This window comes from Podarcis cretensis, assembly GCF_951804945.1.
Source record: "Podarcis cretensis genome assembly, chromosome: 8".
Lineage (NCBI taxonomy): Eukaryota > Metazoa > Chordata > Lepidosauria > Squamata > Lacertidae > Podarcis > Podarcis cretensis.
In genome coordinates, this window is record NC_137177.1 from 38,205,416 (window position 1) to 38,233,095 (window position 27,680).

Here is a 27,680-nt window from a genome sequence, read left to right on the forward strand (position 1 = left end):
CATGGCTACCTACCTGAATCTAGTGGTCTCAGCAACTCTTTCCAGGTCTTGCTCCAAGGAAGCAGTTGTGAGGACTGAGGGTCCCCGTCTTCATCCCGCTCCCTAAGGCTCTTCCCCTGGTTCCTTCCCTCATAGCTTAAGGCTTCCTTGCCTTCTTGTTTCTCATTTGTCTGTGTGTTCTGGGAGACCAGGGAGAAGGGGTGCTGGACACAGCAGGAGGGGAAGACTCTGTGTCTTCTTCCACAGTCTGCCCACACTCAGTCATGGAGTCTGCACTGCTCTCTGCCACAGCCTCTTCCTGCTCACTAAACCCTGTTGCCTTGTATGCTCCCAACACCACCTCCTCCCAGTCTGCTCCTTCCCCCACTGACACCACTCATCATTCTCCCACCACCAGTCCCTGGGCTCTGAGCCTTCTTCCCCTGGGGACTCCCTGCCTGGTGCCTCCCACCACTCCTCTGCATCCAGCCAGTCCATGACAATAGGCAAGAGAGTAGGGATAGGAAAAAGGAGTGGCTGTGGGTTGTAGCTCAGAAGTCCCAGGTTCAGTCCCTCCCATCTGAAATCATGGAGAGCCACTGTCATTGAGTGTGATACTGAGCTAGATGGCTTAATGGCCAGGAACACTATAAATACAGTTTCTTAAGTTCCTATGAATCCAGTCCCTTGCAATTAGAATACTTGCAATTGCTTGTTATGCCCAGAAACTAGTGGGAGTCTTCTTTCAATGGGAACCACTACAGAATATTGAGGCACAGACAGCACAAATCTTCATAGGAACTGGGTGCCTCATCTTTGGAAGTACTAGCCAAGAGATGCAGAACCCTGTAAAAGAAGTATTAGCCTCTGCTGAATCAGCAACTTCCCAGATGCCCACTGAGAACGACCATAAAGAGGTTTGTCAGTCACAAAAGACACAAGGATCAATTGGGATTTTATTAGCTAAAATACCAAACGTGAAAATCAGAAGTGTTGGTAGAAAAATAAAAACTGATATTCACAGTTCTGTTCTCCCTGCCTTATAAAGCTTTGTTCACGTTTGCCGCAGCAGTTAGTGGAACAGTTCAGGGAAAAAGAGCTTTGATGCGGCCTCTCCATCTCCCGCACAAAGTTGGGCTCACGGTTGCAGGCCTTGGAAAGAGCTTGCTGAAGAAAAGGGGGTTCCGTCGGCCACAGTCCCGATACACGGTGGGGTTCATGAGAACAGTAAACAGCATTGATGCATTCACAAGAGATCCGCTTTTAGGCTCCACTGGAATTCAACAGGTTTCACATTTGCTAAGCATTTGGTAGACCCTTCCCCTACCCCGAAAAAACTTAACAGGAAGTTAACATATTAAACTGAAGAGAAGAAAGTTAAGAGGAAAAAAGATCATAATATGATACCAACGTTTTTCAGATCAGGGGAAAGTTAAAGTGACAAATTATAGATCTAAAGTGCTCAACCAGCCTTAAGGCATGGGGAAGCCCCAACCAAGTGGTTGGAAATTCTACAATGTGGTCAGAGAATCTGACTGGCTAATCCTGATTTGTTACCTACAAAAAAGACAGCCATTCCCTACCTACCTGCCACAACCCCCCTCCCCCAGTCAGCTTCTGCAATTGAAGAAGTGAAGGTCTGTCATTGCTTGGCAAAGCCAACCACATGACCCAAATTCTACAATGGAAGGGTGACATGGAGAACGGGAGAGGTACTGGACAAAAAGATGCATTTCACCAAGAACTTGGATTATATATTTTTAAAAGCCTAACTGATCAGAGCCAATTTAAACATTCAGGGAAACATCATCTCCTAAAGGATGTAGGGGAAGTTTGTTTCAAAGCATCCCACAACCATCTCCCTGTAAGAGAGGAGCTGTCTAGATATTGACAAGGGGGCATTTTTAAACAAGCAATTACCTGCTTGTATTTTGACACTGTACAGTCTCAGGAGAGGGCTGTACATCTCCTCCTCACCCCAAATACGAATTGATGCTGCAATGGCCTCAAGAGTGAGAATGCAAAGATCTATCTTCCAAAGACGGACCAGTAAACACGTAGAATCTCCGCCACCCCCAAATCTCTGGAGAAAGCATTTCTGAATTTGCAGATAACAGGTCACGACTCTGCAGAGGATGGCACTTGAGGAGTAACAATGGGCTGGCAACAGTAGTAAGACTGGACCCTGGAGGAGAGGCAAATTGCCCAGGCACTTGTAGGGTTCCAAAAAGAAAGATCCAAGTCCCCACAGCAGGGAGCTGTCTGCAGGACAATTACTGTTCCTATATACATACTTCTAAAAATCCAGGCCTATATAACAAGATTTAAGACAAGAGATTATCACAATACTCCTCACATAATACAAGTGTTAAGAAATGTTTCACACGGAATCTGCACAACCTAATCAACAAGGACATTATTAACAAGGGAACAACCCAGCGTTCAGGAACTGATTATCGTAGCATTTACTGGATTTCATCCAACTACCATTTGTTTCGCAAACAAGGGACACAGCGAGAACCTTCACGGTTCGGTAAAACTGCACTTCATATCCATGCCACATATTTTGAGGTAGCAACAAAGCATTCTCCCCACCACCACTTTTGTCTCAGCCTTCGCTGCAGTCTAAACACAGCAATGACCAGAATCCAAGAAGATTTTTTGCAGAAGAAGCCCCTCACCCTCTCTCTTACAGCTTCAAATTCACATTCTTCCATAAGAAAAGGTTTAAGTCCATTAAAGTGCATTCTCCCTGTCAGGAATGAGATTTAGTAGTGAAGTTTCTCCAGCGGTACTATCCTAGGATGGATACTTTCGGTTACAGTAAGACAGCTTCACCATCACACATTTGTTTGCTGAATAAAAAATAATAATTACCCCAAAACAGAAAAGCTTGGCACTTAAGGTTACAAAAATGTTTACAAAATATAAACAAAGAATTGGCTGAAAGCTTGTTCAATGGCGGATGCAAACATTTCCAGGCTACATGGCAGTGCTCCAGAAATATTCAGACCAAGGGTGGGGAACCTGAACTCCAACAATATCTGGAGGGGACAGCTCTCACCATTCCTGGCTGTTGGCCATGCTGGCTGGGGCTGATGGGAGTTGTAGTCTAACAACATCTGGAGGGCCACAGAGTTTTAAACCTTCTATCCATCCCCCACTCACTCACACATTCCTTGTATTGTTTGACAAGAAGAGACTTGATCAAAATATTCTGCACCAATGTCTCATTTTCGGTTAGAAAACAGCCAGGGTTGTGCCAGAATGCCATCTGGAGACTATAAGATGTGTTTGTAGAAGGATGGTTTCCTCCAGGATCTTCAGCCGGCTGGCCAAGGATGAGATGGGGCTGCTCCAGGCTGCCAGAGATAATTACTGGAGAAAAATTGCACAGATCCACTGAAGTTCTCCCCAGTGAAATGAATGGGGCCTGTGTCAGAGCATGGCAAAGCTCTTCTGTGGCCTCCATCCATTTCAGTGGGGCTTGCATAGAAGAACTTCCCCATGGACATGCCCTTTTTCCTCTTCACCCCCAGAATCCTGCATGGTGCTGCTCTGTTTGCAATGGCATCTGATGCGGGATGCTAAAGGGTGGCTAAAATCCGTAAGAAAGAAATCATCACCACACCGAAGGTCTGCCCCACTCCAAAAGTCATGGCCACAAAGGGGATCATGTCCTTTCCAGCAGCTTTGTAAACACCGGCAATCGCAGCACCTGTTCAGGAAGGGGGGAAAGGAACATCATAGGTTGGTTGTTCATGTCCCATCATCCCTTTCTTCTCACTTGATAATACACAGCAAAAGAAATGAAGGACAACTGTCATTCACTTTTCTTCTTCCTCAACCTGGTGCTCTCCATATGTGTTGTATTGCAACTCTCTTCAACCCCAGCCAGCATGATCTGGGACTCATGGGAGTTGTAGTGCAACCGCATCTGGACAGAACCTAGTTTTAGGAATGCTGCTAAGCCAATAGTTAAAAAACACAAAAGCAGCCTGCTGGGTGAGCAGTTCTTTTCACATTTTAAACTCTGCTCCTCCTCCAGGGAGCTCAGAACAGCATATACGATTTCCTCACCCTCCCCTTTTGTCCTCACAATGTCATCCATGGAGCTTCAGCCCTGAGCGGGGGATCCATACCTAAGGCTTCCTAGCCTTAGTAGAAACCACAACACCACTAGTATGAATACCAAAGGGTCGTCCGAAAGCAGGGCACAATAGGGATAGCTTCTGCTGTTGTTAACATCAAGCATCTTGGGGTCACATACATACACCCTCACTGACAGCCATACTTCTGGCTGTCACAGGCTGGAAAGATGGGTAGCAAAGAGAAGAATGGCAATCCCCAAATGGCCTCTCAACTTTCAAAAGGTGTCAAACCATCTCCATGGCAGATGTGATTGACAGGTGGCATTGTCCAGCCAGTCAGGACCCACCTGGGTCAGAAACACTTTTAAACAGCCCAGGCTCGCTCAACATTGCTCATCTGACCACCTACATATGTGAGGACACGAGAAACCCACTTGTAAGTAGATTTGATAGGATAGATAGGCTTGAATGAAAGGGCTCTTTTTGTTCTTTGATTATAGCAACATTTTGCCTCTTCCATTTATCCTCCTCCTTTCTTTTTTATTTTTAACAAACCTCACAAAATGTGGCTGTTGAGGTCTTGGGTGTGTTTCTGCGAAAACTCCCAGGATTATTCCAAACTCTCCCGTGCCTAATTGGTCATGTTATGTGGGGGGATGGAGGAGAAAGACACACAGAGAGAGTGCTATAATGTAAACTCTCCCTCTTCTAGCGAGATTTTATGAGTCTGAGATTGGGAATCCCAGATTTGTTCCCAATATGTCCTGTCATTGGATACAGAAACAAGGAGATTGCTAGGCTGCTGGGATGCAGCTGGGGCAAAGGAATGTTTCAAACAGCCAACCTACTTGATAAAATCCCAGCTGCTAATGGCCCCAGGAAGCCCATCAGCAGGATGCTCACCGACATGAACCTGCCGTATTTGTGCCGCCGGAGAGTGAAGAGGGCCAGGAGTGCTGCGGGGATGTGGAAAAAGAGAGACGACACCATTGCCCACAGGAAGACGCCATACCACATCTCTGCCATGAGATAGGAGAGAAGAGGGTAGTAAGAGCAGAAGAGCAGCCACCTGGATCAGGCCAAAGGACCCATCTTGTCTAGCATCCTGTTCTCACAGTGGTCAACCAGGTGCAGTGTGGGAAGCCCAGAAGCAGGACCCCAATGCAACAGCTCAAAGTAATGATTGTGTGCTGTTCTTTTTTGATACTGCCTTTAGTTTTATTAAGGTTTGAGCTTCAGCAGTCGGACCATTGTTGCTTTTTAATTAATAGCTGTTTTAAGCAACTCTAAGGAAGGAAAAAGTAGGGTATAAGTCTTTTTAAGTAAGAAAGATAGATTAGCTGCTTTGTCTCATGTATCTTGGGGGCAGCTCTGGAGTCAGAAACCCTTGATTAACCTATCTGTGGACCCCAATCTACCTGTTGCCTACCCTTGGTTAGCCTTCGCCAAAGGGATGGCCTCCCTCTTTGGTTTTGGGCTATGAATTCCTGGCTGGGGCTGCTGGGGGAATTTCCAGGGTGGTCTCCACACACTTTGAGTGGTGAGAGCAGCAGCAGCCTTCCCAAGTGTTGCCCACGCCCACCTGGAGACTCCAGGGACAGGCGCCTTCCTTTCCTTCAGTGGCACCCGCAGTGACCTTGTCCTACCCCCCCAAGTGGGACGGGGGAAGGAGGCGACGCGGGTACGTGCAGAGGGCGCCCAACCCCTTCGCGGGGCCTTGGAAGGCAGGCGTGGCGTGAGTCCCGGAACCTACCTGTGAACTCGCAGAGGGATTCGGCGCACGCAGCTCGGGTGACGTTTCCCGAGCGAGGCACCAGGTGGAGGCTCAGGATCTGGTGCAGGAGGCCCCCCGGGGCGGGAGGGACCGAGTCGTCGCCGCCGCCGCCGCCTCCTCCCTCCATGCCTCCTTCGACATCAACATCCGCTCCGCCAGTGCCACAGAGAGGCAATGCCAGAGCGGCCCCAGGCAAGAACTTCCGGAGAACGAAGCGGAAGCCGCCTTTCTATTGATGTACTGTAAACCGCTTTGAACGTATTTTTTTTACGACACAGCGGCATACAACTATTTTAATAAATTAAAAATGAATATAGGGTCCAGGTTTTAATAATAAAACATGAATAAATTTATTGAATTGTCGACGCCTGAGCTCGACTCCACATTCAGGCAGGCTAGGCCGCTTCGTCCCGGGCCTAGCCTACCTCGTTAGGGTAAAGAGGAGGAGGGGCAGTGGGGTGAATATAAGTCATAAATGAAAAACGGAAATAGAAGTAGAAGCTGCCTCAGTGGGAGAAGCCCGTTGTACCCTCAGACTGCAACTCCCGTCGTGGATTACTGAGTTTATTAAAAATAAGTATAGAACCATGACCACTCGCTGCGTCCTTTTCTTCTTCTCCGTGGGATTTAATAGCGCAGCAAGGCCGAGGGAAGGGCCCTGTCATCGTCACCCACTGGCAACAGTACGATCGCACTTCCCTCACAGCCCTTTATGGCGCCTCATCTTTTTCATAAACCGCGATTTTAAAAAATAAAATCTAAGCGTTGTGTCACTCTAGCATTCTTTATCTCTAGGGTTCATATAGTGAGGCACTCTTGCTCAGGAAACCGGATGTGCTCTATGGTAGCAGAAGTACTTCCTGCCCTTTACTGAGGGAGCGCATTAGCTTCGCGGAAGAGCCATGTCGGACTCGGAGGAATATTCGTCGGAGGAGGATGAAGATTACCTACCCTCAGGTGGGCGGCCCGGTCCCCGCGCTCAGGAGAGGACCTGGCCCGGGTGCTCGGTCCCTCCCCCCAAAAAGAGAATGCCTGGGAGGGCTTCGGACTGGGGCTCATACGCGCAGAACGCCTCTTACATCCGGGCTACACGTTGTGTTCATCACGTGACAGCAGCCCCGGCTCAGCAAGTTGAGCTGTTGAATGAGGTGGACGGAGTTTGAAAGGGGTGGAATGGGCTGAACCACTTCAGGCTACAAATGGAGGAGAGAAATCAACGTTTCAGTGCTCTCTTATTGTTGTCGTTTTTATTTTATTTTTACTTGTTGTTATTATTTTATTGCCTTTATATCCCACCTTTTCCCCCAAGGAATTCAGGGGGGTGTACAGTGGTATTTTCTTCCTCCTCATTTAATCCCCATAACAACCCTGCGAAGTTGTTTAGCCTGAGAGGCAGTGACTGACACAAGGTCGCCACTTGTGAGCCTCATGGTTAAGTGGGGATTTGAATCCTGATCTGTCAGGTCCTACTCCCAACACTAACCACCACACTGGTTTTCCAGTGAGAAAAACCCTTTGTAAGTAGAAAGCTAGGACCACAGAAATGTTTCTTGCTGATGTGCTGTTTTTCTCCTTGCAGGGAGCTTTCACCATTTAAAAAAAATATGTTACCTTTATTGTAGTAACAGTATTAAAGTGACATCGCACTATAAGGCTAATAACAAAAATGTTTTTGAAGTTCATTTTTGTTAGGTTGCTTTGAGTTTAGTTTTTCTGAAAAGACAGCTAATAGATATAAATAATAATATCACAATCGTTTTGGTCATGTTTGATTCGAAGGCTTAGAAGTCCTACGCTGGACTTGATTTATTCCAATCAAACACACTCAACAAAAATGCAGGCAGTAGCTTCTCTAAGGGTGAGACATAAACCTTTTGATGTGTAAGAGTGCGGTGTACCTCCAATTTTAATTTAGAAAAAGAATATCTAGGATTTTACATTAAGATAATAAGGAATGGTTTCTTTTTGAAGTTGACATAAAGGAATGCAAGACCATGGGCAGGAGTGGAATATTGAATGATAAGAGTTGGGTGGCCCAGAAAGACCACTGTAGTGCAGAATACTGCCCAACTGCAATCCCATAGGACCCTTTCCCCATATAACATGCAATCCCAGCCTAACTATTGCTGCAGGCACAAAATCTGTTGAAATGATTAGTTTTGATAACTAAAGCTGTGTTGATAACAGGTGAAGAATACAGTGAAGATGATGTAAATGAATTGGTTAAGGAAGAGGAGGAGGAGGAGAAGCCATCACACAGGGAAAAATGCAAGAAGAATTCCAAGGAGATCACATGTCGGTAGGCACCAGCTTCATTTGATGTCAATGGAAGTGAGTGAGCCGATTAAGAACCCTGTGGCTGGCTCTAGGAATGTACATACTTGGTTCTGCTTATGAAGAAATAGCTCAGGTCAAGAATCATGCCTTCAGAATAGGTGGATCCTTAGAGAGTGATGACAGTGGATGAGGGAAACTATCAGTAACACAGCCAGCTCAGCAACAATTCTCAGCCGGTTCAGCAAGGAGCTGGCTGAGAATTCCCCCAGTTTTCTCTTTCATACCTGCCTAGGTTTTCTTCTTTATCTGAGATAGTAGCCATTAAAATGGCTAATTATACCTTGACTGAGTTTTTCACATTCGTGTCTCCATTCTTGTTTTCTTTCATTGTAGGGGTTGCAGTGGTGCATGGGATACTGACATACTGTCATTTATCAAGCTTTCAGTCTTAACTCATGATTCCACATTGCAACTACTGGGCTTTTGAAAGATCACTACCACAAAAGTATAATGTAGGCAGTGGATGTAAATCATTTGCTAATGTGAGTATGGTTTGGTGACATTCATTCCTAGGAAAAGGAACAAAGGATGTGGCCTCTTCTTAGAACCAGGTGGAGGAGAGGCATCAAAGGATGATGAAAGCGACAGTGAGGATGGCGAGTCGGCAGAAAGCAATCCACACATGAAAGAAAGTGATAAAAGACAAAAAGAGGATGCTTTGTGGGCCAGTTTCCTCAGTGATGTGGGCCAGAAACCAAAAGCACCTCCTGCAGTTCAGGCGTCTGGCTGCACACAGAAAGACAAGGTGAGAGGGCATGTGTCATTCAGGCATTGCTGTTTGGAGAGGGCACAATAGGGGTAGTATATTGTCCTTGATCATTAATGTCTGCAAGATATTTGGTTTTCCAACCAATCACTAATCAAAGACATTCAGAGCAAGGGAGATTCCACACAAATGTCCAATCAGGGGTGTTTGTTGTTGATTCTTTCTGACTACCCTGGTTTGCTGTTCCAAGAACGTAGATCAGATTGATGATGTTGCAGTGGCATCTCGGTTTATGAACTTAATCCATTCCGGATGTCCATTCTTAAACCGAAACCGTTCTTAAACTGAGGCGCGCTGTCCCTAATGAGGCCTCCCACAGCAGGTGCCCTTCCACCATTCAGATTCCGTTCTTAGGCCGAGGTAAAGTTCGCAAACTGGGATACTACTTCTGGTTCTGCGGAGTTCGTAAACCGAATAGTTCGTAACCATGCTGTTCTTAAACCAAGGTACCACTGTATAGAGATTACTGTAAGAAATAGGAGGAGAGAGAGAGATGGAGGAAGGTAGTTAAGGTAGATCAATACCAGTTTTGCCTGGAAAGAAGTTTACAAATGGAGCCATGAATGCCATCATTTGCAACTTAGAAAAGTCTTTAGAGTACCCTTGCATAAATGGCATTATATTAATCAGGTCTTTAAAAGTTTCAAATGATAGTTCATTTGAGGTTTGAGATCTTGGGATGAAGAGGCCTGTTCTTTTTCATGACTTTAAGCAGGAAGTAGTTGAACCCATAACATCTAGGCATGAGATTTGTTGATGTCAGGGAATGGCCTGAAGACGAGGACTGGGGAATGCATTCTATGGCAGACCAGCTTCTCTCCGATGGAGAGGGGGAAGAATCCCCCGCCCCCGCTCATCCACAGCATGTTCCTAAGCAGAGAGAGAGAGAGAGACCACTGAACAGTTTAGGGAGGAGTTACCCAATTACGAGATAATGACAACAGAACCAGAAGGGAGGGGGAAGCTAGTTGAGAGTGTGTGAGGAGGACCCCCTCACCACAGACTTGGAGGTCTGAATGTATCAGAGAACAAAGGAGTCAGAGGGAAGGACAAACTTTCCATTGGCACCTAAAATGCTGCAGAAGTCAGGAGGAGGATTAGACTAGCCAACTGCCCTCCTTGCGGAGAGCTGTGTATTTGTGCTTACAACATGATGCTATAATAAAAGGACTATAAATCTATCAACTGCTTGTTAATTCTTATCTGTGAAGCTACTGAAGGGAGAGGAGGACTCTCCACACCTGACAGTTGTGTTGCAAAACTTGGGGTTCCAGATCACACTTGTTTTCATGCTTGAATTACCAGGGAAGTGAATTGTCATTCGAAAATCCAGATTAGATAGGAGTGAAGTTTGAATGGAAGTGGAAGCTGATGGCAGAGAAGCTACTGCTGGTATTGGGCATGGCATTGCAAATCTAGAACATCTGAACTTTAATGAATGTGAAAGAGAATTTGGGCTGGCTCTGATGTTTGACAAATGTGGTTTCTCATAATGTTTTGGTTAGCCAGCTGAAGAGAAGAATTCATGCAAACCTCAGGAGGTGGTAGAGGGATCTGAGAAGAGCAAAGTTGCCATCACCAAAGTCTTTGACTTTGCAGGTGAAGAGGTGAGGTGAGTTTGGCCTCTTGCCTTTCTAGCCACAATGAGCCATATCCCTGGTCCTTTTTGAGCAATTGCATTTAACTGTTTGCCTCAATTGTCTGAAAATATCAACAGTATTTTATTAAAATATGCATATCCTTACTTTCTGTCCCATTATAGGGTCCCCAAAGCATCTTAGCATCATTCACATGAAGATTTAGGTTTCAGTAGAACAGAAAAACTAAAAAAAAATTTAAATGGCATCAAAACAGCCACTATACGTCCTCCAAACACAAGGCTGAACAGTGCTGTCCCCAATGGGTTATGAAAGGCTGAGGGGGCAGAGAATTTCACAGTAGGGACACCGCTGGCAAAAAGCTCTTGACCCCTGTGTGCAGATATTGTGTGTTAGAAGGGACCCTGGGTTGTATTTCTAAACCATCTAACGACTAGAGCAGGGGTCAGCAAACTTTTTCAGCAGGGGGCTGAAACTTTTTCAGCACTGTCCCTCAGACCTTGTGGGGGGCCTGACTATATTTTGAAAAAAAAAAATGAACACATTCCTATGCCCCACAACTAACCCAGAAATGCATTTTAAATAAGAGCACACATTCTACTCATGTAAAAACACCAGGCAGGCCCCACAAATAACCCAGAGATGCATTTTAAATAAAAGGACACATTCTACTCATGTAAAAACACACTGATTCCCGGACCATCCGCCAGCTGGATTTAGAAGGCGATTGGGCCGGATCCAGCCCCCGGGCCTTAGTTTGCCTGCCCATGGACTAGAGTATGTTGGCAGGTTCATATATGAGGAGACAAGTCTTCATATATTCAGGCCCACAACAATTACCTAGTGATATAACATTGACCCAGGGCCAGGAACTGGATAAAAATTAACTTCAAAATTCCCATTGCTTGTCTGGACTTTTTCCTGCATTGATATAAAAGTGGTCTAACCCTAACCCTAACCCTCCCCACATTAACCACTGAAATATCTAAAGAGAAAACTCTTCTCAGCAAAAGCGAACAATAATTTCTCATCCTGACACAGATAGCACTAAATGTGTTATAAGCCCCTGCACTGATGTAAATTGAAAGAGTGTGCAGTAATTGAACCAGTTCTTTCGCTTAGGAATTAATCTATCAGACCCTCAACTGTAATTAATGACCAGAAAGAAAATCTGAAAGCAATGAGACAGTCTCATCAACAGCCAATATTCTAGATGTCTCCTCTGACATGAGAAATTATGGAGGTTCCAAAGTACCTCACCCTTTGCTTAAGCCTGTCTGTAAAATGCCAGAGACTTTCGTATCTCATTAGAGAAAGGAGGTGAGCAGAAGAGTTTTCCGGATCAAACCAAGGGCTCATCCAGTCCAGCATTCTGCTTCCCACAGTTGCCAGCCAAATGCCTTGTGGAAGGGAAAAAGCAGGTTTTAAAGGCAGTAGGTCTCCTCTGATGTTTCTTCTCAGCATGTGATATTCAGAGGCATTGCACCATACAGACATAAAATAACCATATGACAGGGTACACACAGGTCCCGCTTTCTGAACACAATAGATTCATAGGAAATCGTTCCTTAAGTAAGCATTTCATAAGAAGCTGATTTCCATTACTTCCTATGGAAACATTTCTAATGTGTGATTTTTCTGTTCTCTCTTGCCCTTCCTCCCCCCATAGTTTGTACCTGAAGTGGCTTCCAATCTGCAAAAGCCAAACAAAGGAAAAACTGATTAGTCTGATAATAATAATAATAATAATTTATTATTTGTACCCCGCCCATCTGGCTGGGTCTCCCCAGCCACTCTGGGCGGCTTCCATAAAAACCAAAAATACACTAAAATATCACAGATTAAAAACTTCCCTAAACAGGGCTGCCTTAAGATGTCTTCTGAATGTCAGGTAGTTATTTATTGCTTTGACATCTGATGGGAGGGCGTTCCACAGGGCAGGCGCCACGACCGAGAAGGCCCTCTGCCTGGTTCCCTGTAGCTTTGCTTCTCGCAATGAAGGAACCGCCAGAAGGCCCTCGGCGCTGGACCTCAGCGTCCGGGCAGAACGATGGGGGTGGAGACGCTCCTTCAGGTATACTGGGCCGAGGCCGTTTAGGGCTTTAAAGGTCAACACCAGCACTTTGAATTGTGCTCGGAAACGTACTGGGAGCCAATGTAGGTCTTTCAAGACCGGTGTTATGTGGTCTCGGCGGCCGCCCCCAGTCACCAGTCTAGCTGCCGCATTCTGGATTAGTTGTAGTTTCCGAGTCACCTTCAAAGGTAGCCCCACGTAGAGCGCATTGCAGTAGTCCAAGCGGGAGATAACTAGAGCATGCACCACTCTGGCGAGACAGTCTGCAGGCAGGTAGGGTCTCAGCCTGCGTACCAGGTGGAGTTGGTAGACAGCTGCTCTGGACACAGAGTTAACCTGCGCCTCCATGGACAGCTGTGAGTCCAAAATGACTCCCAGGCTGCACACCTGGTCCTTCAGGGGCACAGTTACCCTATTCAGGACCAGGGAGTCCTCCACACTAGCCCGCCCCCTGTCCCCCAAAAACAGTACTTCTGTCTTGTCAGGATTCAACCTCAATCCATTAGCCGCCATCCATCCTCCAACCGCCTCCAGGCACTCACACAGGACCTTCACCGCCTTCACTGGTTCTGATTTGAAAGAGAGGTAGAGCTGGGTATCATCTGCATATTGATGGACACCCAGCCCAAACCCCCTGATGATCTCTCCCAGCGGCTTCATATAGATGTTAAAAAGCATGGGGGAGAGGACGGAACCTTGAGGCACCCCACAAGTGAGGGCCCAGGGGTCTGAACACTCATCCCCCACCACCACTTTCTGAACACGGCCCAGGAGGAAGGAGCGAAACCACTGTATAACAGTGCCCCCAGCTCCCAGCCCCTCTAGACGGTCCAGAAGGATGTTATGGTCGATTGTATCAAAGGCCGCTGAGAGATCCAGCAGAACTAGGAAACAACTCTCACCTTTGTCCCTAGCTCGCCGGAGATCATCAACCAGCGCGACCAAGGCAGTTTCAGTCCCATGATGAGGCCTGAATCCCGATTGGAAGGGATCCAAATGGTCCGCATCCTCCAGGCGTGCCTGGAGTTGTTCAGCAACCACGCGCTCAATCACCTTGCCCAAGAAAGGAAGATTTGAGACTGGGCGATAGTTGGCCATACTGGCCGGGTCTAAAGATGGTTTTTTAAGAAGCGGTTTAATGACCGCCTCTTTCAGCGGATTTGGGAATGTTCCCTCACAGAGGGAAGCATTCACCACCCCGCAGAGCCCATCGCCCAGCCCTTCCCGGCTTGCTTTTATTAGCCAGGATGGGCAAGGATCCAGGAGACAGGTGGTTGGTTTCACGCGTCCAAGCAGCCTGTCCACATCCTCGGGGGTAACGGATTGAAATTGATTCCATGCAACTTGACCAGACAGAGCTCTAGCACTCTCCCGCCCCGGCACTGCTCCCACGGTGGTGTCTAGCTCCTTCCAAATATGAGTGATTTTATCTGCAAAAAACTTTGCAAAATCGTTGCAGGAGATCTTGGGGTCTTTACAAGGCCCCGGTGGTTCCGTTAAATTACGAACCACCTGAAAGAGTCTCCTGCTACTATTTTCTGCAGATGCAATAGAGGCGGTGAAGAAAGTCTTCTTCGCCGTCGCTATCGCCACTTGGTAGGCTCGACGTTGAGCTCTAACCTGTGTCCGGTCAGATTCAGAGTGAGTTTTTTGATCTCTCCCTCTCTGTGTTTTCTGCCCAAAATGGCTGCCCATGACCAGCAAAACACAAACAAGTATGCAACTGAGCAAACTCCCACTGTCTGGATATCTGAACCAGCCATTAGGGTATAATTCTTTGTGATTGGTTAACTGAGATTTTGAATAACATATGTCCCAATAGCAGGACCTGCATGTACTGGTAATTGTTCATTTTGACTAGTCTTTATCTAGTTTATATGTTCTGTCCTGATTCCACGGGAAAAAATCTTTCTGGGTTGGACTCCTATCAGGGATGCTGCCAAGTTGCAGTTTATAAATAAGAGTGTTCCTCCTGTTGCAAACCAGAACTCTGCAAATATACCCTATAGTTACTACATATTCCATTTATGAACAATCAAAAACCTAATGCAACCTGTAATTCTTAGCGTATGAGTTCCAATTGGATTTTTATCCAAACCTTGGCCATTCTCCAAGATTTCTATCGTCAGTCCCAAAAAGAATAAATTACAGCTCCCAACCGATCTTAATTTATATTTGCTGTAACAATTACTCCCTTAGACACAGTAAATGTAATAAATTGGAACTCGAAACAGATGCCATTTAATTGTCAGTGACCTTATAAATGAACAGTCAGGACTTGGTATTGCTTGTAGTGTTTTATTGCGATCCTTATTGCACATTGGTTACCTGTGGGGGGATGGCTAGATGGGGAGTACTTGGGGGAGGCTTTAGTAAATAGCCAGTTCAGTATGAACCAGTAGCCTGATGGTATGGTTTAAAGGGCAAATGGCATCTTAGTTTTCTTAAGACACATTGTTCCAGGGCTTGGCAAGCAGTATTGTTACTGATGAGACTTGCATTATGCATAGATTACCTGAGCCTGTAATTCAAGAAAGATATTGACAGACTGAAGAATATTCCGAAGAAGATAAGATACCTTGAAAGCACATTTCAAATGGCTCTACATGAAGGAACTGTTCATGTTTACCCTAATGAAGAGGCCACAGGGAGGGAGTATGTTGACACTTCATGTGTTTAGGAAGGAAGGGAATCATTGTTCACCAGGTCCACTGAGGATACTCCAGGAAGTAACAGGTTTAAATAACAGGAAGGTAGATTTCGGTTAAATGTTGAACAGAACTTCCTAAGTAGATGATCACTTCAGCAACGGCACAAAAACAATCGTTCTAGGGATATTGTAGATTCTCCTCCAAACTTTTTGAAGATGGTGTCTGTTGAGGATGCCAAAGCAATAGATTTTGAACTGAAGAAACTACACTGTCATGGATGAAGGAAAAAATGACTGCATAAAAATGGGTTAGATAGCATATCTGAGGATGGATTATTTGGCTTGTATTTATTTCCTGGACATTTTCTTGGTAGGAATTAAATTTATGAACAACTTTTGGAATTAATATGAAAAAGCTGTATATGAATTAGTCTGTTAGCTGTGAGAGCTAAGGTTGGTATGTTCACTGGCCAGTAACCAGATGTTGTGGATGAACTGGGTGGATACCACAATCATGCTCTGCTTGTGGGAAAGATGAGCTTCTCAAGGCATCTGACTTGCCACTATTGAAAAGAAAGTGCTAGGCCTTTTGTCTCATTCAGCAGGATAATTCTTTCATTCCTAGGGTCTTTTCCACTATGCCTCTAGAAGTTTGATGCTTGGTGGTCTGTTGCTTAGCTGAGAAGAAATGTTTTAAGAGGGCTGTGCATCTTCAAAGCAGAGCTGCTGAGAAGAATCACCCAGTGAACTTCATGGCATACCAAGAACTTGAACCCAGGTCTCTATAGTCATTGTAACACCACACCGCCTCTCACAACTTTATGGCCACCAGCTGCCTCTATAGTTTCTGCTCTGCACACGTGTTCCAGCTTTAACATATGGCTTTGATATTCTTCCCTCTCCTTGTGGCAGGGTCACAAAGGAAGTCGATGCTACGTCTGAAGAAGCCCGGTTCTTTCTGAAGCAGCAAGAGCAGAAGACTGTCGTCCCAGCATCCTCGCCTACTGTTTCTGGGTAAGCCCTAGCCGCCTGGTCCTACATTTCCAAAGCTTTTGTGGACATTATAATTCTGCTGGGAGAGTGTAACGCTTGCATCTTTGGTGTCGGCAGGATCTTGGGACCTCTGTACTCATCAATGAGTTGCTTGGATTCTACTTGTGAGACTTTCCCTTGCTCCAGTCACCCTCAGGGGAAGTAAATGAATGAATGATCTAGGCAGGGTTTCCCAAAGTTGGGTCCGTAGCTGTTTTGGGACTACAGTTCTCATCATCCCTGACTACTGGTCCTGCTAGCTAGGGGTGATGAGAGTATAAAAACAGCTGGAGACCCAAGTTTGGGAAGCCCTGAACTAGAGCATTCTTGCCAGGGAGGAAGGAGGTTTCACACGCAAATCACAGTGAGCTTTCATTCATAAAGGAACTTGAGGTCTTCTGCCATTCTCCTTGAGAGGACAAGTGGCCCCTGAAGAGGTTCTATGGCTGCACACAATATTCTGGCTACTTCCCTCTTTAGCTGAAGTGCATTGTTTCTGCCCTTCTCTCTTGTATCCTGTCTTTCAAGCTGAAGTTGCAAGCTTGACAATTTGAGGCCGTTGCAGAAAGTGCTTCCTGGTCTTAATAAACAGTAACCATACAAATGGAGTGAGAGTACTTGGCAAGAAGTTGTGATGGTAGAACCAGACATACAAAAAGCATAAATAGCCATGTTATTCCATTGTGGTGGTGGGGAGTATAAAATCCACAGTAGGACAATTTTATTAGGACCAACCCAAATCACTCAAAATGTCTTCAAGTTCTCTATTGTTTTAATTATTTTGAAATATACTCTCATTGTTCTGGGTTTGTGTGTATTACTGTATTTTGTTTTGGTATGATTAGCTGGTCATGCTCTCTGTATATCAACCATGATAGCTGCAGGGATGAAGGGTGATATAAAAATATTTTAAATGGTAGAATGTTGAGCAAACTTTTGAATTCTGCAGAACTCTCCTTCAAGCTGGATGATAGGCAAGATGGGATGGTCAAACCCCCCCCCCCCAATAAAGTGGGCATGACAGTAAAGCAATGTCATTTGCAGGTTGAAGCTGAAATGTAATAATTTATTTAATAACACAATATGCCATTCAGTATAAACATTCTCAACCATAAAACAGTTGTAAAATAAGTGTTTTAAAGTTATGCATTGACCCCAAGACTGAAGACAGTGTTTGACACCTAAGGTTATACGTTTTACTCTGAGCAGACCCTTTGGGATCACTGGACTTCGGCTGTATTCCAAGCACAACTCTACTTCTGAGTAGAGAAGCTTAAGCTTGTGCTGTAATAAGGCCAGTTGACTTCAAACAATCAACTTAACTTAGAACAACCTGTAAAGAGCAGATTTGAGAATTGCATGCCACTGGACTCCCTTATCAATGAGCATTTACCCCATTTGTAAACCACCCTTCCATCACTTAAGATCCCAGGGTGGTTTGTGCAACGCAAATATTAACAATGCATATATAACAACTGAAAGCCATGTAATGTTTGGTTTATGGATGCAGCCATCTGGGCGCCGAATTCTTGCCCTGCTAAAGCCTGCACATAACTCCAGGCAGGGGTCTTGATGGAGCTGATAGCTCTTCAGTTCCATTTCTAGTCCAGAAGCAGAGGCACAGGATGGAGGTCTTGCACCTACCGGTATTCCTTTGTCTTTACTATGTAATAGTTGAATCACACCTGCATTGTGGACCTGTTGCTACACAGTGTGAAAGATTCCTTGCTAATAGTTAAATGAAATGTTCTCAGATGTTGGGTTTTAAGATGAAAGAGTTTGGTTGTGGGTTGGGAAAGTTCCACTTGCCCCCTCTCTCCGCCATGCTGTAATCCTGGCAGGTCTGATTGTTCCCACCATTCAAGCTGCATTAGCCAGTGCACAGTGACTCCACTTTGGGAACAAAGGTTCCATTTTCAGTCTAGATTTCCCTGCTTTTGTAACCCAAATTCAGTGTGCTAATCACAGCAGAGGCTATGAGAAAATAGCTCCGGTAGCAATATTGTTAGAGCCTGGCCTTTCTGTTTGGACTTATTATAGAGTTGCTTACTGTTAATAGCAGCCTTGGTCTCTCACTCTCATCTTGGTGTTTTCCAAAATAACAGCCCTGAGTTTGTGACCTCTGTGGCCTCTTGTCACCTCCCAGGTTGCTGTGAATTATCAGCAGGTGAAATTCAACTTTAAAGCAAGTTGGGCAGCTCCCTTTTCCTTAAGCATGGACTGGATTGAAGGGTCAGTCTTACATAAGTTGAATCAGTGCATCAGATCAGTGGCTTGTTACAAGATGCATTCCTTTCTAGCATTTGAGAGGTAAAGACATGCATCTTTGCTTCCAGGAGCTCCCTCAAAGCTTTGGTTTATGTATCTCTTTTGGTCTTCACCCTGCTTTGTGCTGAGAATTCAGGAACCACTCCAAGAGTTATATTGGATCAACTAAAGAGGTCATGGGATAATCGTAGCCTTCTGCTGTAGCTGGAGGAGCCTCTTGTTTTCTCCTGTATATATGCTGATGCTGCCGTCTGTCTCAGAGCAGAAAGCTCTCCAGGAAACAGCCTGGGCTGGGATTGTATCCTTCAGGGGCTGGGCTGCGTCTGGCTCCATGAAAAGATGGCCACATTTCCTGCTGTCAACATCCACTTTCAATGCCTGTGTTAATTCTGCTGCTCTCTTTCCTGGTGGCAGGGGGGCAGTAGAAAAGAGGTGCAGAATCTGTGGCCCAGCAATGTTGCTGGGATGCAGCTTCCATCATCCCTGGGGGTGACTGCCCCAAAACCTTCTGTCACAGGGATATCTTCATGTTTGTAGACTTAATTTTTGAGCCATTTGAAATATAATCTTTTGGCACTAAAGCATGTGGTGTTATCAAAGTGTGATCCCTGTTTGTTTGCAAGAGAGTCCATAGAACAGGAAGCTTCAGGTTTTGGAGTGGATAGATTTTTTTTTAATGGATCACAGCCACCAGGGGGCGCAGAACCACTCTGAGCCATGAAATCAGTTACTGTCCAGGTGATGTCATTTCGTCTACAGATTTAATAGCAATTAGAAAACTCTTTGTCAGGCTAGAAGGGGCCTCATTCCTCTGCATGTCCCTCCAAGAGCTCTAACAGCTTTTTAGAGGCCAGCTGCTTCAAAAGTCCCACAGCCAGTTTGAGTAGGCTGCTTTCCAGACAAATCACCTTCTTCTTTGCTCACTGTGTGCTGTGTTGTAGTTCCTATTAGCCTGCTGCATCACCCTGAGAGCCCACGTCAAGAGGAGGCCTCTTGCTGAGAAGACTGCAGCCCTTTCAAAACACTGTCTGCTAGCAGCTAGAAATGCCATTAAATGGAGTGGAGACCTGGAGTCTCAACCAAAAGCCTGAATGCTAGACCTCTGGGCCAGCACTTTGCTCCAGTGTGCGTGGCGCTGCTTGGTCCCATTTGCTGCCCTTCTTTGGAAGGGGTATGACTAGAAGCACACCCCTGTTCCTGAGCAAATCTTATTTTGGCTGCGCAGGCCAGCGGCCAGCTGTGGAAGCCATTTCCTGTGGTTTGAGACATGGATGCTTCTTTCTGCTGTTTTTGGTGGAAGCAGTGCTCTTTCTCTGGATTAGCACTCCCCCACTCTCCCTGCAATCCCAGGGATTTAGACCCTTCTGCTGTGATGCTGCGTGTCGATTCCACGCCAGTCCCGGGCAAGGCGTAGCCGTTAGGAGGGAGCTGATTGGGCCAGGCTTGGAGGGGGAGGGGCCAGGCAGGGAGCATCTGTCCTTCATTTAGCTGCTCTGTGCTTTGTGGAGGCTGGGAGGGAGCACAGCTGCAGAGCACCAATTCTGCAGGCACCAGCCAAAAGGGGAGCTTGGAGCGGCTCTGAAAAATGTGCCTTGGAACAAAATATGGCTCCTGTAACGGCAGGCGTTTTGCCCTGAAGCACAGCGGTGCACTTTGAAAAGAGCAACGCTGGCTTGGTTGAGAACTTTTTTTTGGGGGGGGGGTGCAGGGAGATGACAAGGGACTTGGATTCGGGAACCAGCCAGTCTCAGTAAAAGCTGGAGCCCTGTGCTGTATGCTAGACCAGAAAAGTGTACTCTTTCAGCAACCAGGCCCTTCAGATGTTGAGTTCTAAACTTATTATCTCAGCTGTGAAAGACCAATGACTAGCCATGGTCTTAAATGGCAGCTGTTTGGCAGAGGATGAGAGTGAGATCCTGATGATAGTCGCTGGGCTGCTCATGAGAAAGGGCTTCTCGTGTTACCTTGGGCAGGTCACTCATTGGACTTGTTTTCCAGGCAGGGCACGCTTCCCATCTCGCAAGTGCCAGAGACCTCTTTCTGGGAGACTGGCTGTCCTCGGGCTTCTCATACCTTTTATCAGCACACCTAATCACACAGGATTGTGCGGAGGATAATAAAGAAAACGGGGAGAGCCAGGGGGTGGTGATCTGAGGAGCTGGGAGAAGTGGTGAAATTCAAAACGTTACAAACTAGGGGTGGCTAACCTATGGCCTTTCATATATTTCTGGACTCCTCCCATCATCATCCCTGCCATCTGACTAGGGCTGACTCTGCCCACACCTGAAAGGCCACAGGTTAGCCACCCTTGTTACAAGCAAGCATTTAGCCTGGCTGTTGAACTGAACAGAGGCATGAGCCTGGATTGTGTTTGAAATTTTGCACTAGCTACACAGGCAGCAAGGAGTGCAGAGAGAGTGAGAGTGTGTTGTTGTACACCTTGAGGCCCTGAATTTGGACAGAATCTTGAAAACAAAAGGGCTGGAAAATGTTTTCCTCTGACTCATTGTTTTCCAGTAAAATATCCTGAATGCTGGCCTTACCTGTCCATGGTTCATTCCCCTGGGCCTTAGAATGCAAGTCGTTTCCGCTCTGACTTCTCAGAATGGCCCCTGATTGGCAGAAAGGAAGTTATCCCAGGAATGCAAATAAACTGCAAGCTAGAGACTCTGCTGACGGGGTTCATGGGAGTTTGCAATGCCATTTCCACGTCTGCAGTGACGGATCTGCCGAGGCCCCATTAAGGCCGCGTGGCGTTTCCTGCACACCCTGGGAGTTGGGGGGCCATGCTGTTTTGTTACTTAAGGGCTAGAATTTCCCACTGGGCAGATGGCTGTGATTTAGACTCTTTTCCAGGACTGGGCCTCATTCATTAGGAGACTTCTGCTGTCCAAAGAACTGGCTTCAGAAACTCCAGTGACATTTGAGAAGCAGTGGAGGATTCTGCTTTGTTGGTGCTCGGAGCAAAGGAAAGGGAGGCCCAATAATCAGTGTTCAGACGTTCTGCATTTTTGGTAAAGCCTTCCCACGGCACTCCAAAGTTGTGTGTTGGCAAGGCAAGCTCCCTGTGCACCTGTGGGCACTTAATAACCTTGTGACTCACTTCCTTGTGGAAAGTTGGAGAGGAAAAAGTAAAAAGTTTTGTTAGCTGCAGGCAGACTTTTGACATTGTTATCATAAGTGCATATATGTGGCAATAGTTTTATCAGAATGGACCATGGGAGGCACTTTGGTTCAAGAGCCAGATGGACTTTTGGATAGTGAAGCCTCTTTGTGCTATGGATTATTCTTCTCTCTGTGCTCCATTTGTAAAAGGAGGCAAATGGGAGCCTTGTTTATGGGGTGGTTGTTGTGGCTACATTTTATTTATGTACTGTTTTTTGGCCCAAAGGTCCCCAAAGCTATGAGTAGCATATTGAAAATAACAGACTATACAGTAGAGTACAGTAAAATGTTGTAAAGAAATCCACAAACAATCAATATAAGACACCAGAGTAGCAACCTAGGAGGGCCAGGGGAAGGCCTTCCCAAGCTCTCATCTATCATACATCCCCATACACTTGGGGCCTAGAAACCTGAATAGACAAGACCCTGGGGAGCTGCGGTTGGGTAGAGCTGTAGGTAGCACTGGGCTAGAGACTCCAGTGACCTAACATGTACTCTGACATACACTGGGGTTTCCTAATGCTGTAACTGAGAGGAGGACTTCAGGCTCCATGACCTGAACAAGTCCAGTGTATAATTGTCTGGATGCATTCATCAAGTGTTAAGTTCTCAAGAGATGCTGTGCTGATGCCTTCAGCCATCTTCCTCTTCTCCATGGGACTTAGAAGTAGTGACCGTAATACTTACGACTTTATAGTGTACTTTAGCAGCGTACTTTAGCATGTTCAGATGGTTTTGCATATATTCTCTCATAATCCTTAACAACAGCCCTTTAAGTAGACTGGTATTATATCTCCATATTGGGAAGTCACCAGCCTGATTCACTCTTCATGTCTTAGGTCATGACTTCCATCAGCCCCTGCCAGCAGCTCTGATGGGAGGTGTGGTTCAAAATATCAGGAGGACACCAGGTTGTGAAGACTGGTAGTGTGTGCATTGGTGGCAGAAAAGAGAGTTGAACCACAGCTCATTCCCTAAACTGCTGAGCTGCTGCAGACAATGACAGCTTGGGCCCACCTGTAGGAATTTTCACCTGCAAGGGGAAGACCTGCCAGGTTGCTGGACTCTGGAGGAGCTCTGCGTTCCCCACCTGGGCTCATCCTCCTTGTTTTGTTGGGATTTCCTTGAACCTCCCTTGTAATCTGCCTTCTTGTCTCTACCAGAGTGAAGCGGCCGAGTGGCATGAACAGCCTCCTGGGGAAGATAGGCACCAAAAAGCAGAAGCTCAGCACCCTGGAGAAATCCAAGCTAGACTGGGAGACCTTCAAAGAAGAGGAGGGCATCGGGGAGGAGCTGGCCATCCACAACCGAGGGAAAGATGGGTAAGAGGCCAGCATCCTCCAGCAGGCATAACAGCAGCAGTATATCTTTTCCAGGGTTTTGACATTTGTGGTTCTTTCCACGAACCTTGAGGCCTCAGATAAATACTTCAAGCAGGGAGCAGATTCCCAGCTGTCCCTTTGGTCTGGCACTGCCTGCCCCTGGGACATCAGGGATGGGCAGTTTTTAAGCTTGTATCTACTGTGTGTTTTTGCTAGAAGTCCAAGGTCCACCAGGCAGAGCCTGGAAACTGGCCAGTGGAACAGTGCAAAGACCAGGACAGCATCAACAAATAGCTATATTTCATAGGACTGGAACAGAGAGACTGATAGGCAGTTAAATTGGGAATTTGAAACCCTTTCTGAGCTAATGCAGATCACCCAGGAATGTACCAATAATAGATCCCAATAAAACTTGGGGCACCCCAGTGTACTCCACACACATCTCACCCCCATTCACCACCAGTGTATCTGCAGTGAGCTCCAAGTTTGTGAAACCAGAACACTCTTGTTCTGGCCTGGCCTGGTTTTGCAAGAGATGAGGAGGATCCACACACACACACACACACACACACACACACAGAGAGAGAGAGAGAGAGAGAGAGAGTTCTTCAGCTGCTTCTCATTATGGTGTTATGTAGGGCAAGCCCCACAGGAAATGCCCTTTTGGTTTTGATCTGTGTGCCTGGCAGTATGTAGGACAGGCCATGTGGGAGCCCTGGGGTGTTTGCGGGAGGAGAGATAGGTGGCCTTGTGCTGCCCCATTGAGTTATGGCAAGGGGTTGATGAGGGACAACTGAAGGTTCCACAAAAATGCACTTGATTTCATTCGTGCTTGTCTCCAGTGTCATTATTGGAAATTATTTATAGCTTGCAATTAGTTGGACAATTTGGGTTATTTTGTTGGGGAAGGAAAGTCACGTGAAGGACTTTAGCTCTGCCTGATTCTTAATCTTTCCCACTCTCTTAAATCCATATGCAAAGTTGTTGCCCAAGACATGTTGCATATGGAATGGGCCGCAAGAACTTACTGGCGACATGGGAGCACCAGTGCCCACCATCTGCCAGGGGAGCCTTGTGCAACAATGACTCATTGGGGCTGAAAAAGCGAGGTGGCACTTGAGGCAGTGAAGCCCCTGCAAGGGCAGCAGCAACAGGGTCTTTCCATAGTTTATTTCCTGGTGTCAAACTGGAGGCCAGATTGGCTTGTGTTTTAGTGTCTCTGGAGCTAACCCTCTGACTCCTTCCATGCAGGTACTTGGAGAGGAAAGCGTTTCTGGAGAGGGTTGACCACCGGCAGTTTGAGCATGAGCGGGACATACGCCTGAGCAACATGAAACCTTGAGACTGCTGCAGAGCCCAGTCCGAATCATGCCTCTGATCTGGCTAGCCTCAGAAGGCAGCAACTCATAGAGTTATGACCTATATGGATTTTCTTTTTCACCACACTAGTGAATAGGTGAATGGAGGTCGCTGTGGCAGGTGATTTGCCTGCCAAAGGGCTGCTGTGTGCAGGAAACACCAGAGTGGTTCTGCTGGGTGCTTGTCAGCGGCTGCGGTGGAGGTTTTCCAGATCTCCCTGCTCCTGGTGGTTAGGAGGGGCAAAGCAAACTTTATGCTGTGGCAGTAGCCTGCTCATGCCCACTGCCTGGGCACCACTTCCCTGGGGCATCAGCTCCATGGGTCTCCCAAGGGCTGCAGACTCACAGAGCGCCTCCGTGCAGCTGGAGGGCTTTTCTTCCCAAGGACACAATGCACTCATGCATTGTGTCTGCATTAGGCCCATTGACCCACTTTCTGAAGACACTTCCTCTTCTCCCTGTGGGATCTCCGCTCTCATTTTTTCATAAACCCTTTCACCAGGATTTTTTTTTTAAAAAAAGCAAGTCCTCTGTCATGCTCTGCACGAACATCGGAGGAACAGCAGCGTGCATGTGAGGAAAGTCAGCATCCCTTTGTTCCTTTGAATAAAGTGTTAAAACTTTATTGTCGGGTGTGTCGTTCTTCATCCATTGGCAGGGAACCTTAAAGCGACTCCTTTTATCAAAGCAAAGACTGGCTGCTTGGACAGAGTCCAAACCCGTTCTCACAGCCTTGATCCTAAAGGTAAAGGTAAAGGTACCCCTGCCCGTACGGGCCAGTCTTGACAGACTCTGGGGTTGTGCGCCCATCTCACTTAAGAGGCCAGGGGCCAGCGCTGTCCGGAGACACTTCCGGGTCACGTGGCCAGCGTGACATCGCTGCTCTGGCGAGCCAGAGCCGCACACGGAAACGCCGTTTACCTTCCCGCTGGTAAGCGGTCCCTATTTATCTACTTGCACCCGGAGGTGCTTTCGAACTGCTAGGTTGGCAGGCGCTGGGACCGAGCAGCGGGAGCGCACCCCGCCGCAGGGATTCGAACCGCCGACCTTTCGATCGGCAAGTCCTAGGCGCTGAGGCTTTAACCCACAGCGCCACCTGCGTCCCTACGTGATCCTACGTGCTAGCAAAATGCATGTGGAAAGCTGTAACCTGTCTTCAACATGAGGAGCAGGACCTGGTGCATCATTTGGTGCTTTTTCTCCCCACAATCCCCTATGGGGATTCACTTTGAGACCACCTGGAACTCAGGTGGACGTTTGATCAGCATTGGGAACTGGCTTCTGTCTGTGCGTGTGCGTGTGTCTGTCTAAAGTCCACGTTCTTGTAGAGAACATAACCAATAAATAGAGGAAACAGTTGGGGAAGAGATAAGGAGGCAGCACCGCGAACTCTGGATGCATTGTACAATCCTGCAGGTGCAAGACTGCCTTGCATTAGATTTTTTTTTTTAAAAAAATAATATTTTATTAAGTTTTACAAGAGAAAAACAATACAAAAAAGAAACAATACATATCAAACATACAGCAGACATCAAAACACCAACAAATACAAACAGTTAAAACACAACAAAAAAGAAAAAATATAACAGAAGCAAAAAAAATTTAAAAAATTAACAAAAACAGAAACAAAAAAAAACCTCTTTTCAAATTCTTATCATTCATAAACTTATTTTCCTGACTTCCACCCACCTCCCTTTCTTGTATTCCACTTTAAAATTGATTAGCAAATTCATTCTTATTAGTTTTATCCTATAATTTCCCTCACGTATTATATTTTCCCGATTTTCATCCAATATCTATCCCTTCTTTCATACTCTTATTTCCCTTATTTACTAGAACTCCTTCGTTTCATTTCAATGTCATCAGCATTCAAAAATTTTACAGTGTTTTTGTAGGTAGGTTTTAAACTTCTTCCAATCTTCTTCCACCTGCTCTTCTCCTTGATCTCGTATTCTGCCGGTCATTTCTGCCATTTCCATGTAGTCCATTACTTGCATCTGCCATTCTTCCAAGGTGGGTAGATCTTGTGTCTTCCAATGCTTTGCAATAAGTATTCTTGCTGCTGCTGTGGCGTACATTAAAAAAGTCCTATCCTTCTTTGGCACCAATTGGCCGACCATGCCCAGGAGAAAGGCCTCTGGTTTCTTCGGGAAGGTATACTTAAATACCTTTTTCATTTCATTATAAATCATCTCCCAGAAAGCCTTAATCCTTGGGCACGTCCACCACAGGTGAAAGAATGTACCTTCAGTTTCTTTACATTTCCAACATTTATTATCGGGCAAATGATAAATTTTAGCAAGCTTGACTGGGGTCATGTACCATCTGTACATCATTTTCATAATATTCTCTCTTAAGGCATTGCATGCCGTAAATTTAATTCCAGTGGTCCATAACTGTTCCCAGTCAGCAAACATAATGTTATGTCCGACATCTTGTGCCCATTTTATCATAGCAGATTTTACCGTTTCATCCTCAGTATTCCATTTCAACAGCAAGTTATACATTCTTGACAATATCTTGGCATTGGGTTCTAACAGTTCTGTTTCTATCTTTGATTTTTCCACCTGGAAGCCAATTTTTTTGTCCAAGTTATAGGCCTCTCTTACTTGGAAATAATGTAACCAATCTCGCACCTTATCTTTAAGTTTCTCATAACTCTGCAATTTCAATTTATCACCCTCCTGCTCCAAAATTTCCCAATATTTTGGCCAATTAGTCTCCATGTTAAGTCTTTTCAAAGCCTGCAAGCCTGCCTTGCATTTGACCCATCAACCCCTTTCATGTGGGTGGGGCAGTGGACTGGTCCTAGTCAGACCAACAGAGAGAAATGTAATAGTCTCACAACTTTGGGGAACTTGTTTTCTTTACAAGTGAAACTGGAGGCAAAACTTTTTATCTGTAATCTGGTAGCACCATTGAAGGAAATAAAAAGGCTTCCAGGGCCACAACTGGCACAGAATTCTGCAGCCCTGCTGGCGTTGGATGTCGGGCTGTGCTGCTCCGGTACCCCTTTGTCTATCTCTGCTTCCTGTTGTTCAAAAGTATTTTTTTATTTCTGCCTTTTAAAGCCTTAAAATGATCAGGGACCAGCACAGTTGCTGGACTGCCTCCTATTTGAACTTTCACACAATCCAAGAACATCTGCTGGGTTTGTGCTTTGGGGCAGTATCCTGCTTTTTTTATTTATACCCTGTCTTTCTTTGAAGGAACTCCAAAGTGATATTAGTTTCCCCCTCTCTTCCCTCCCCCCAGCTCCATTTTAT

The 27,680-nt window shown here is 46.0% G+C and overlaps 2 protein-coding genes across 3 annotated transcripts; one reads left to right on the forward strand and one right to left on the reverse strand.

Annotated features, from left to right (window-relative positions):
* Positions 1–917: 917 nt before the first annotated feature.
* Positions 918–6,071, reverse strand: TMEM170A (transmembrane protein 170A). 2 transcript variants are annotated; one of them, XM_079988518.1, is made up of 3 exons: positions 5,824–6,071; positions 4,919–5,026; positions 918–3,697 (listed from the first exon to the last, which is right to left on the reverse strand). In XM_079988518.1, exons 1-3 carry the CDS (start codon positions 5,969–5,971, stop codon positions 3,567–3,569), a joined length of 387 nt encoding a protein of 128 aa, XP_079844644.1. In that variant the 5' UTR covers positions 5,972–6,071; the 3' UTR covers positions 918–3,566. The 2 variants fall into 2 exon arrangements, with proteins under 2 accessions (XP_079844644.1, XP_079844643.1); XM_079988517.1 differs by having other exon boundaries at positions 4,919–5,089; positions 5,824–6,049.
* Positions 6,072–6,643: 572 nt separating this feature from the next.
* On the forward strand, positions 6,644–25,039 carry CFDP1 (craniofacial development protein 1). Its single transcript, XM_079988485.1, has 7 exons — positions 6,644–6,801; positions 8,032–8,143; positions 8,695–8,926; positions 10,453–10,559; positions 16,182–16,283; positions 22,898–23,056; positions 24,308–25,039. Exons 1-7 carry the CDS (start codon positions 6,747–6,749, stop codon positions 24,396–24,398), a joined length of 858 nt encoding a protein of 285 aa, XP_079844611.1. The 5' UTR covers positions 6,644–6,746; the 3' UTR covers positions 24,399–25,039.
* The last annotated feature ends 2,641 nt before the right edge of the window (positions 25,040–27,680 follow it).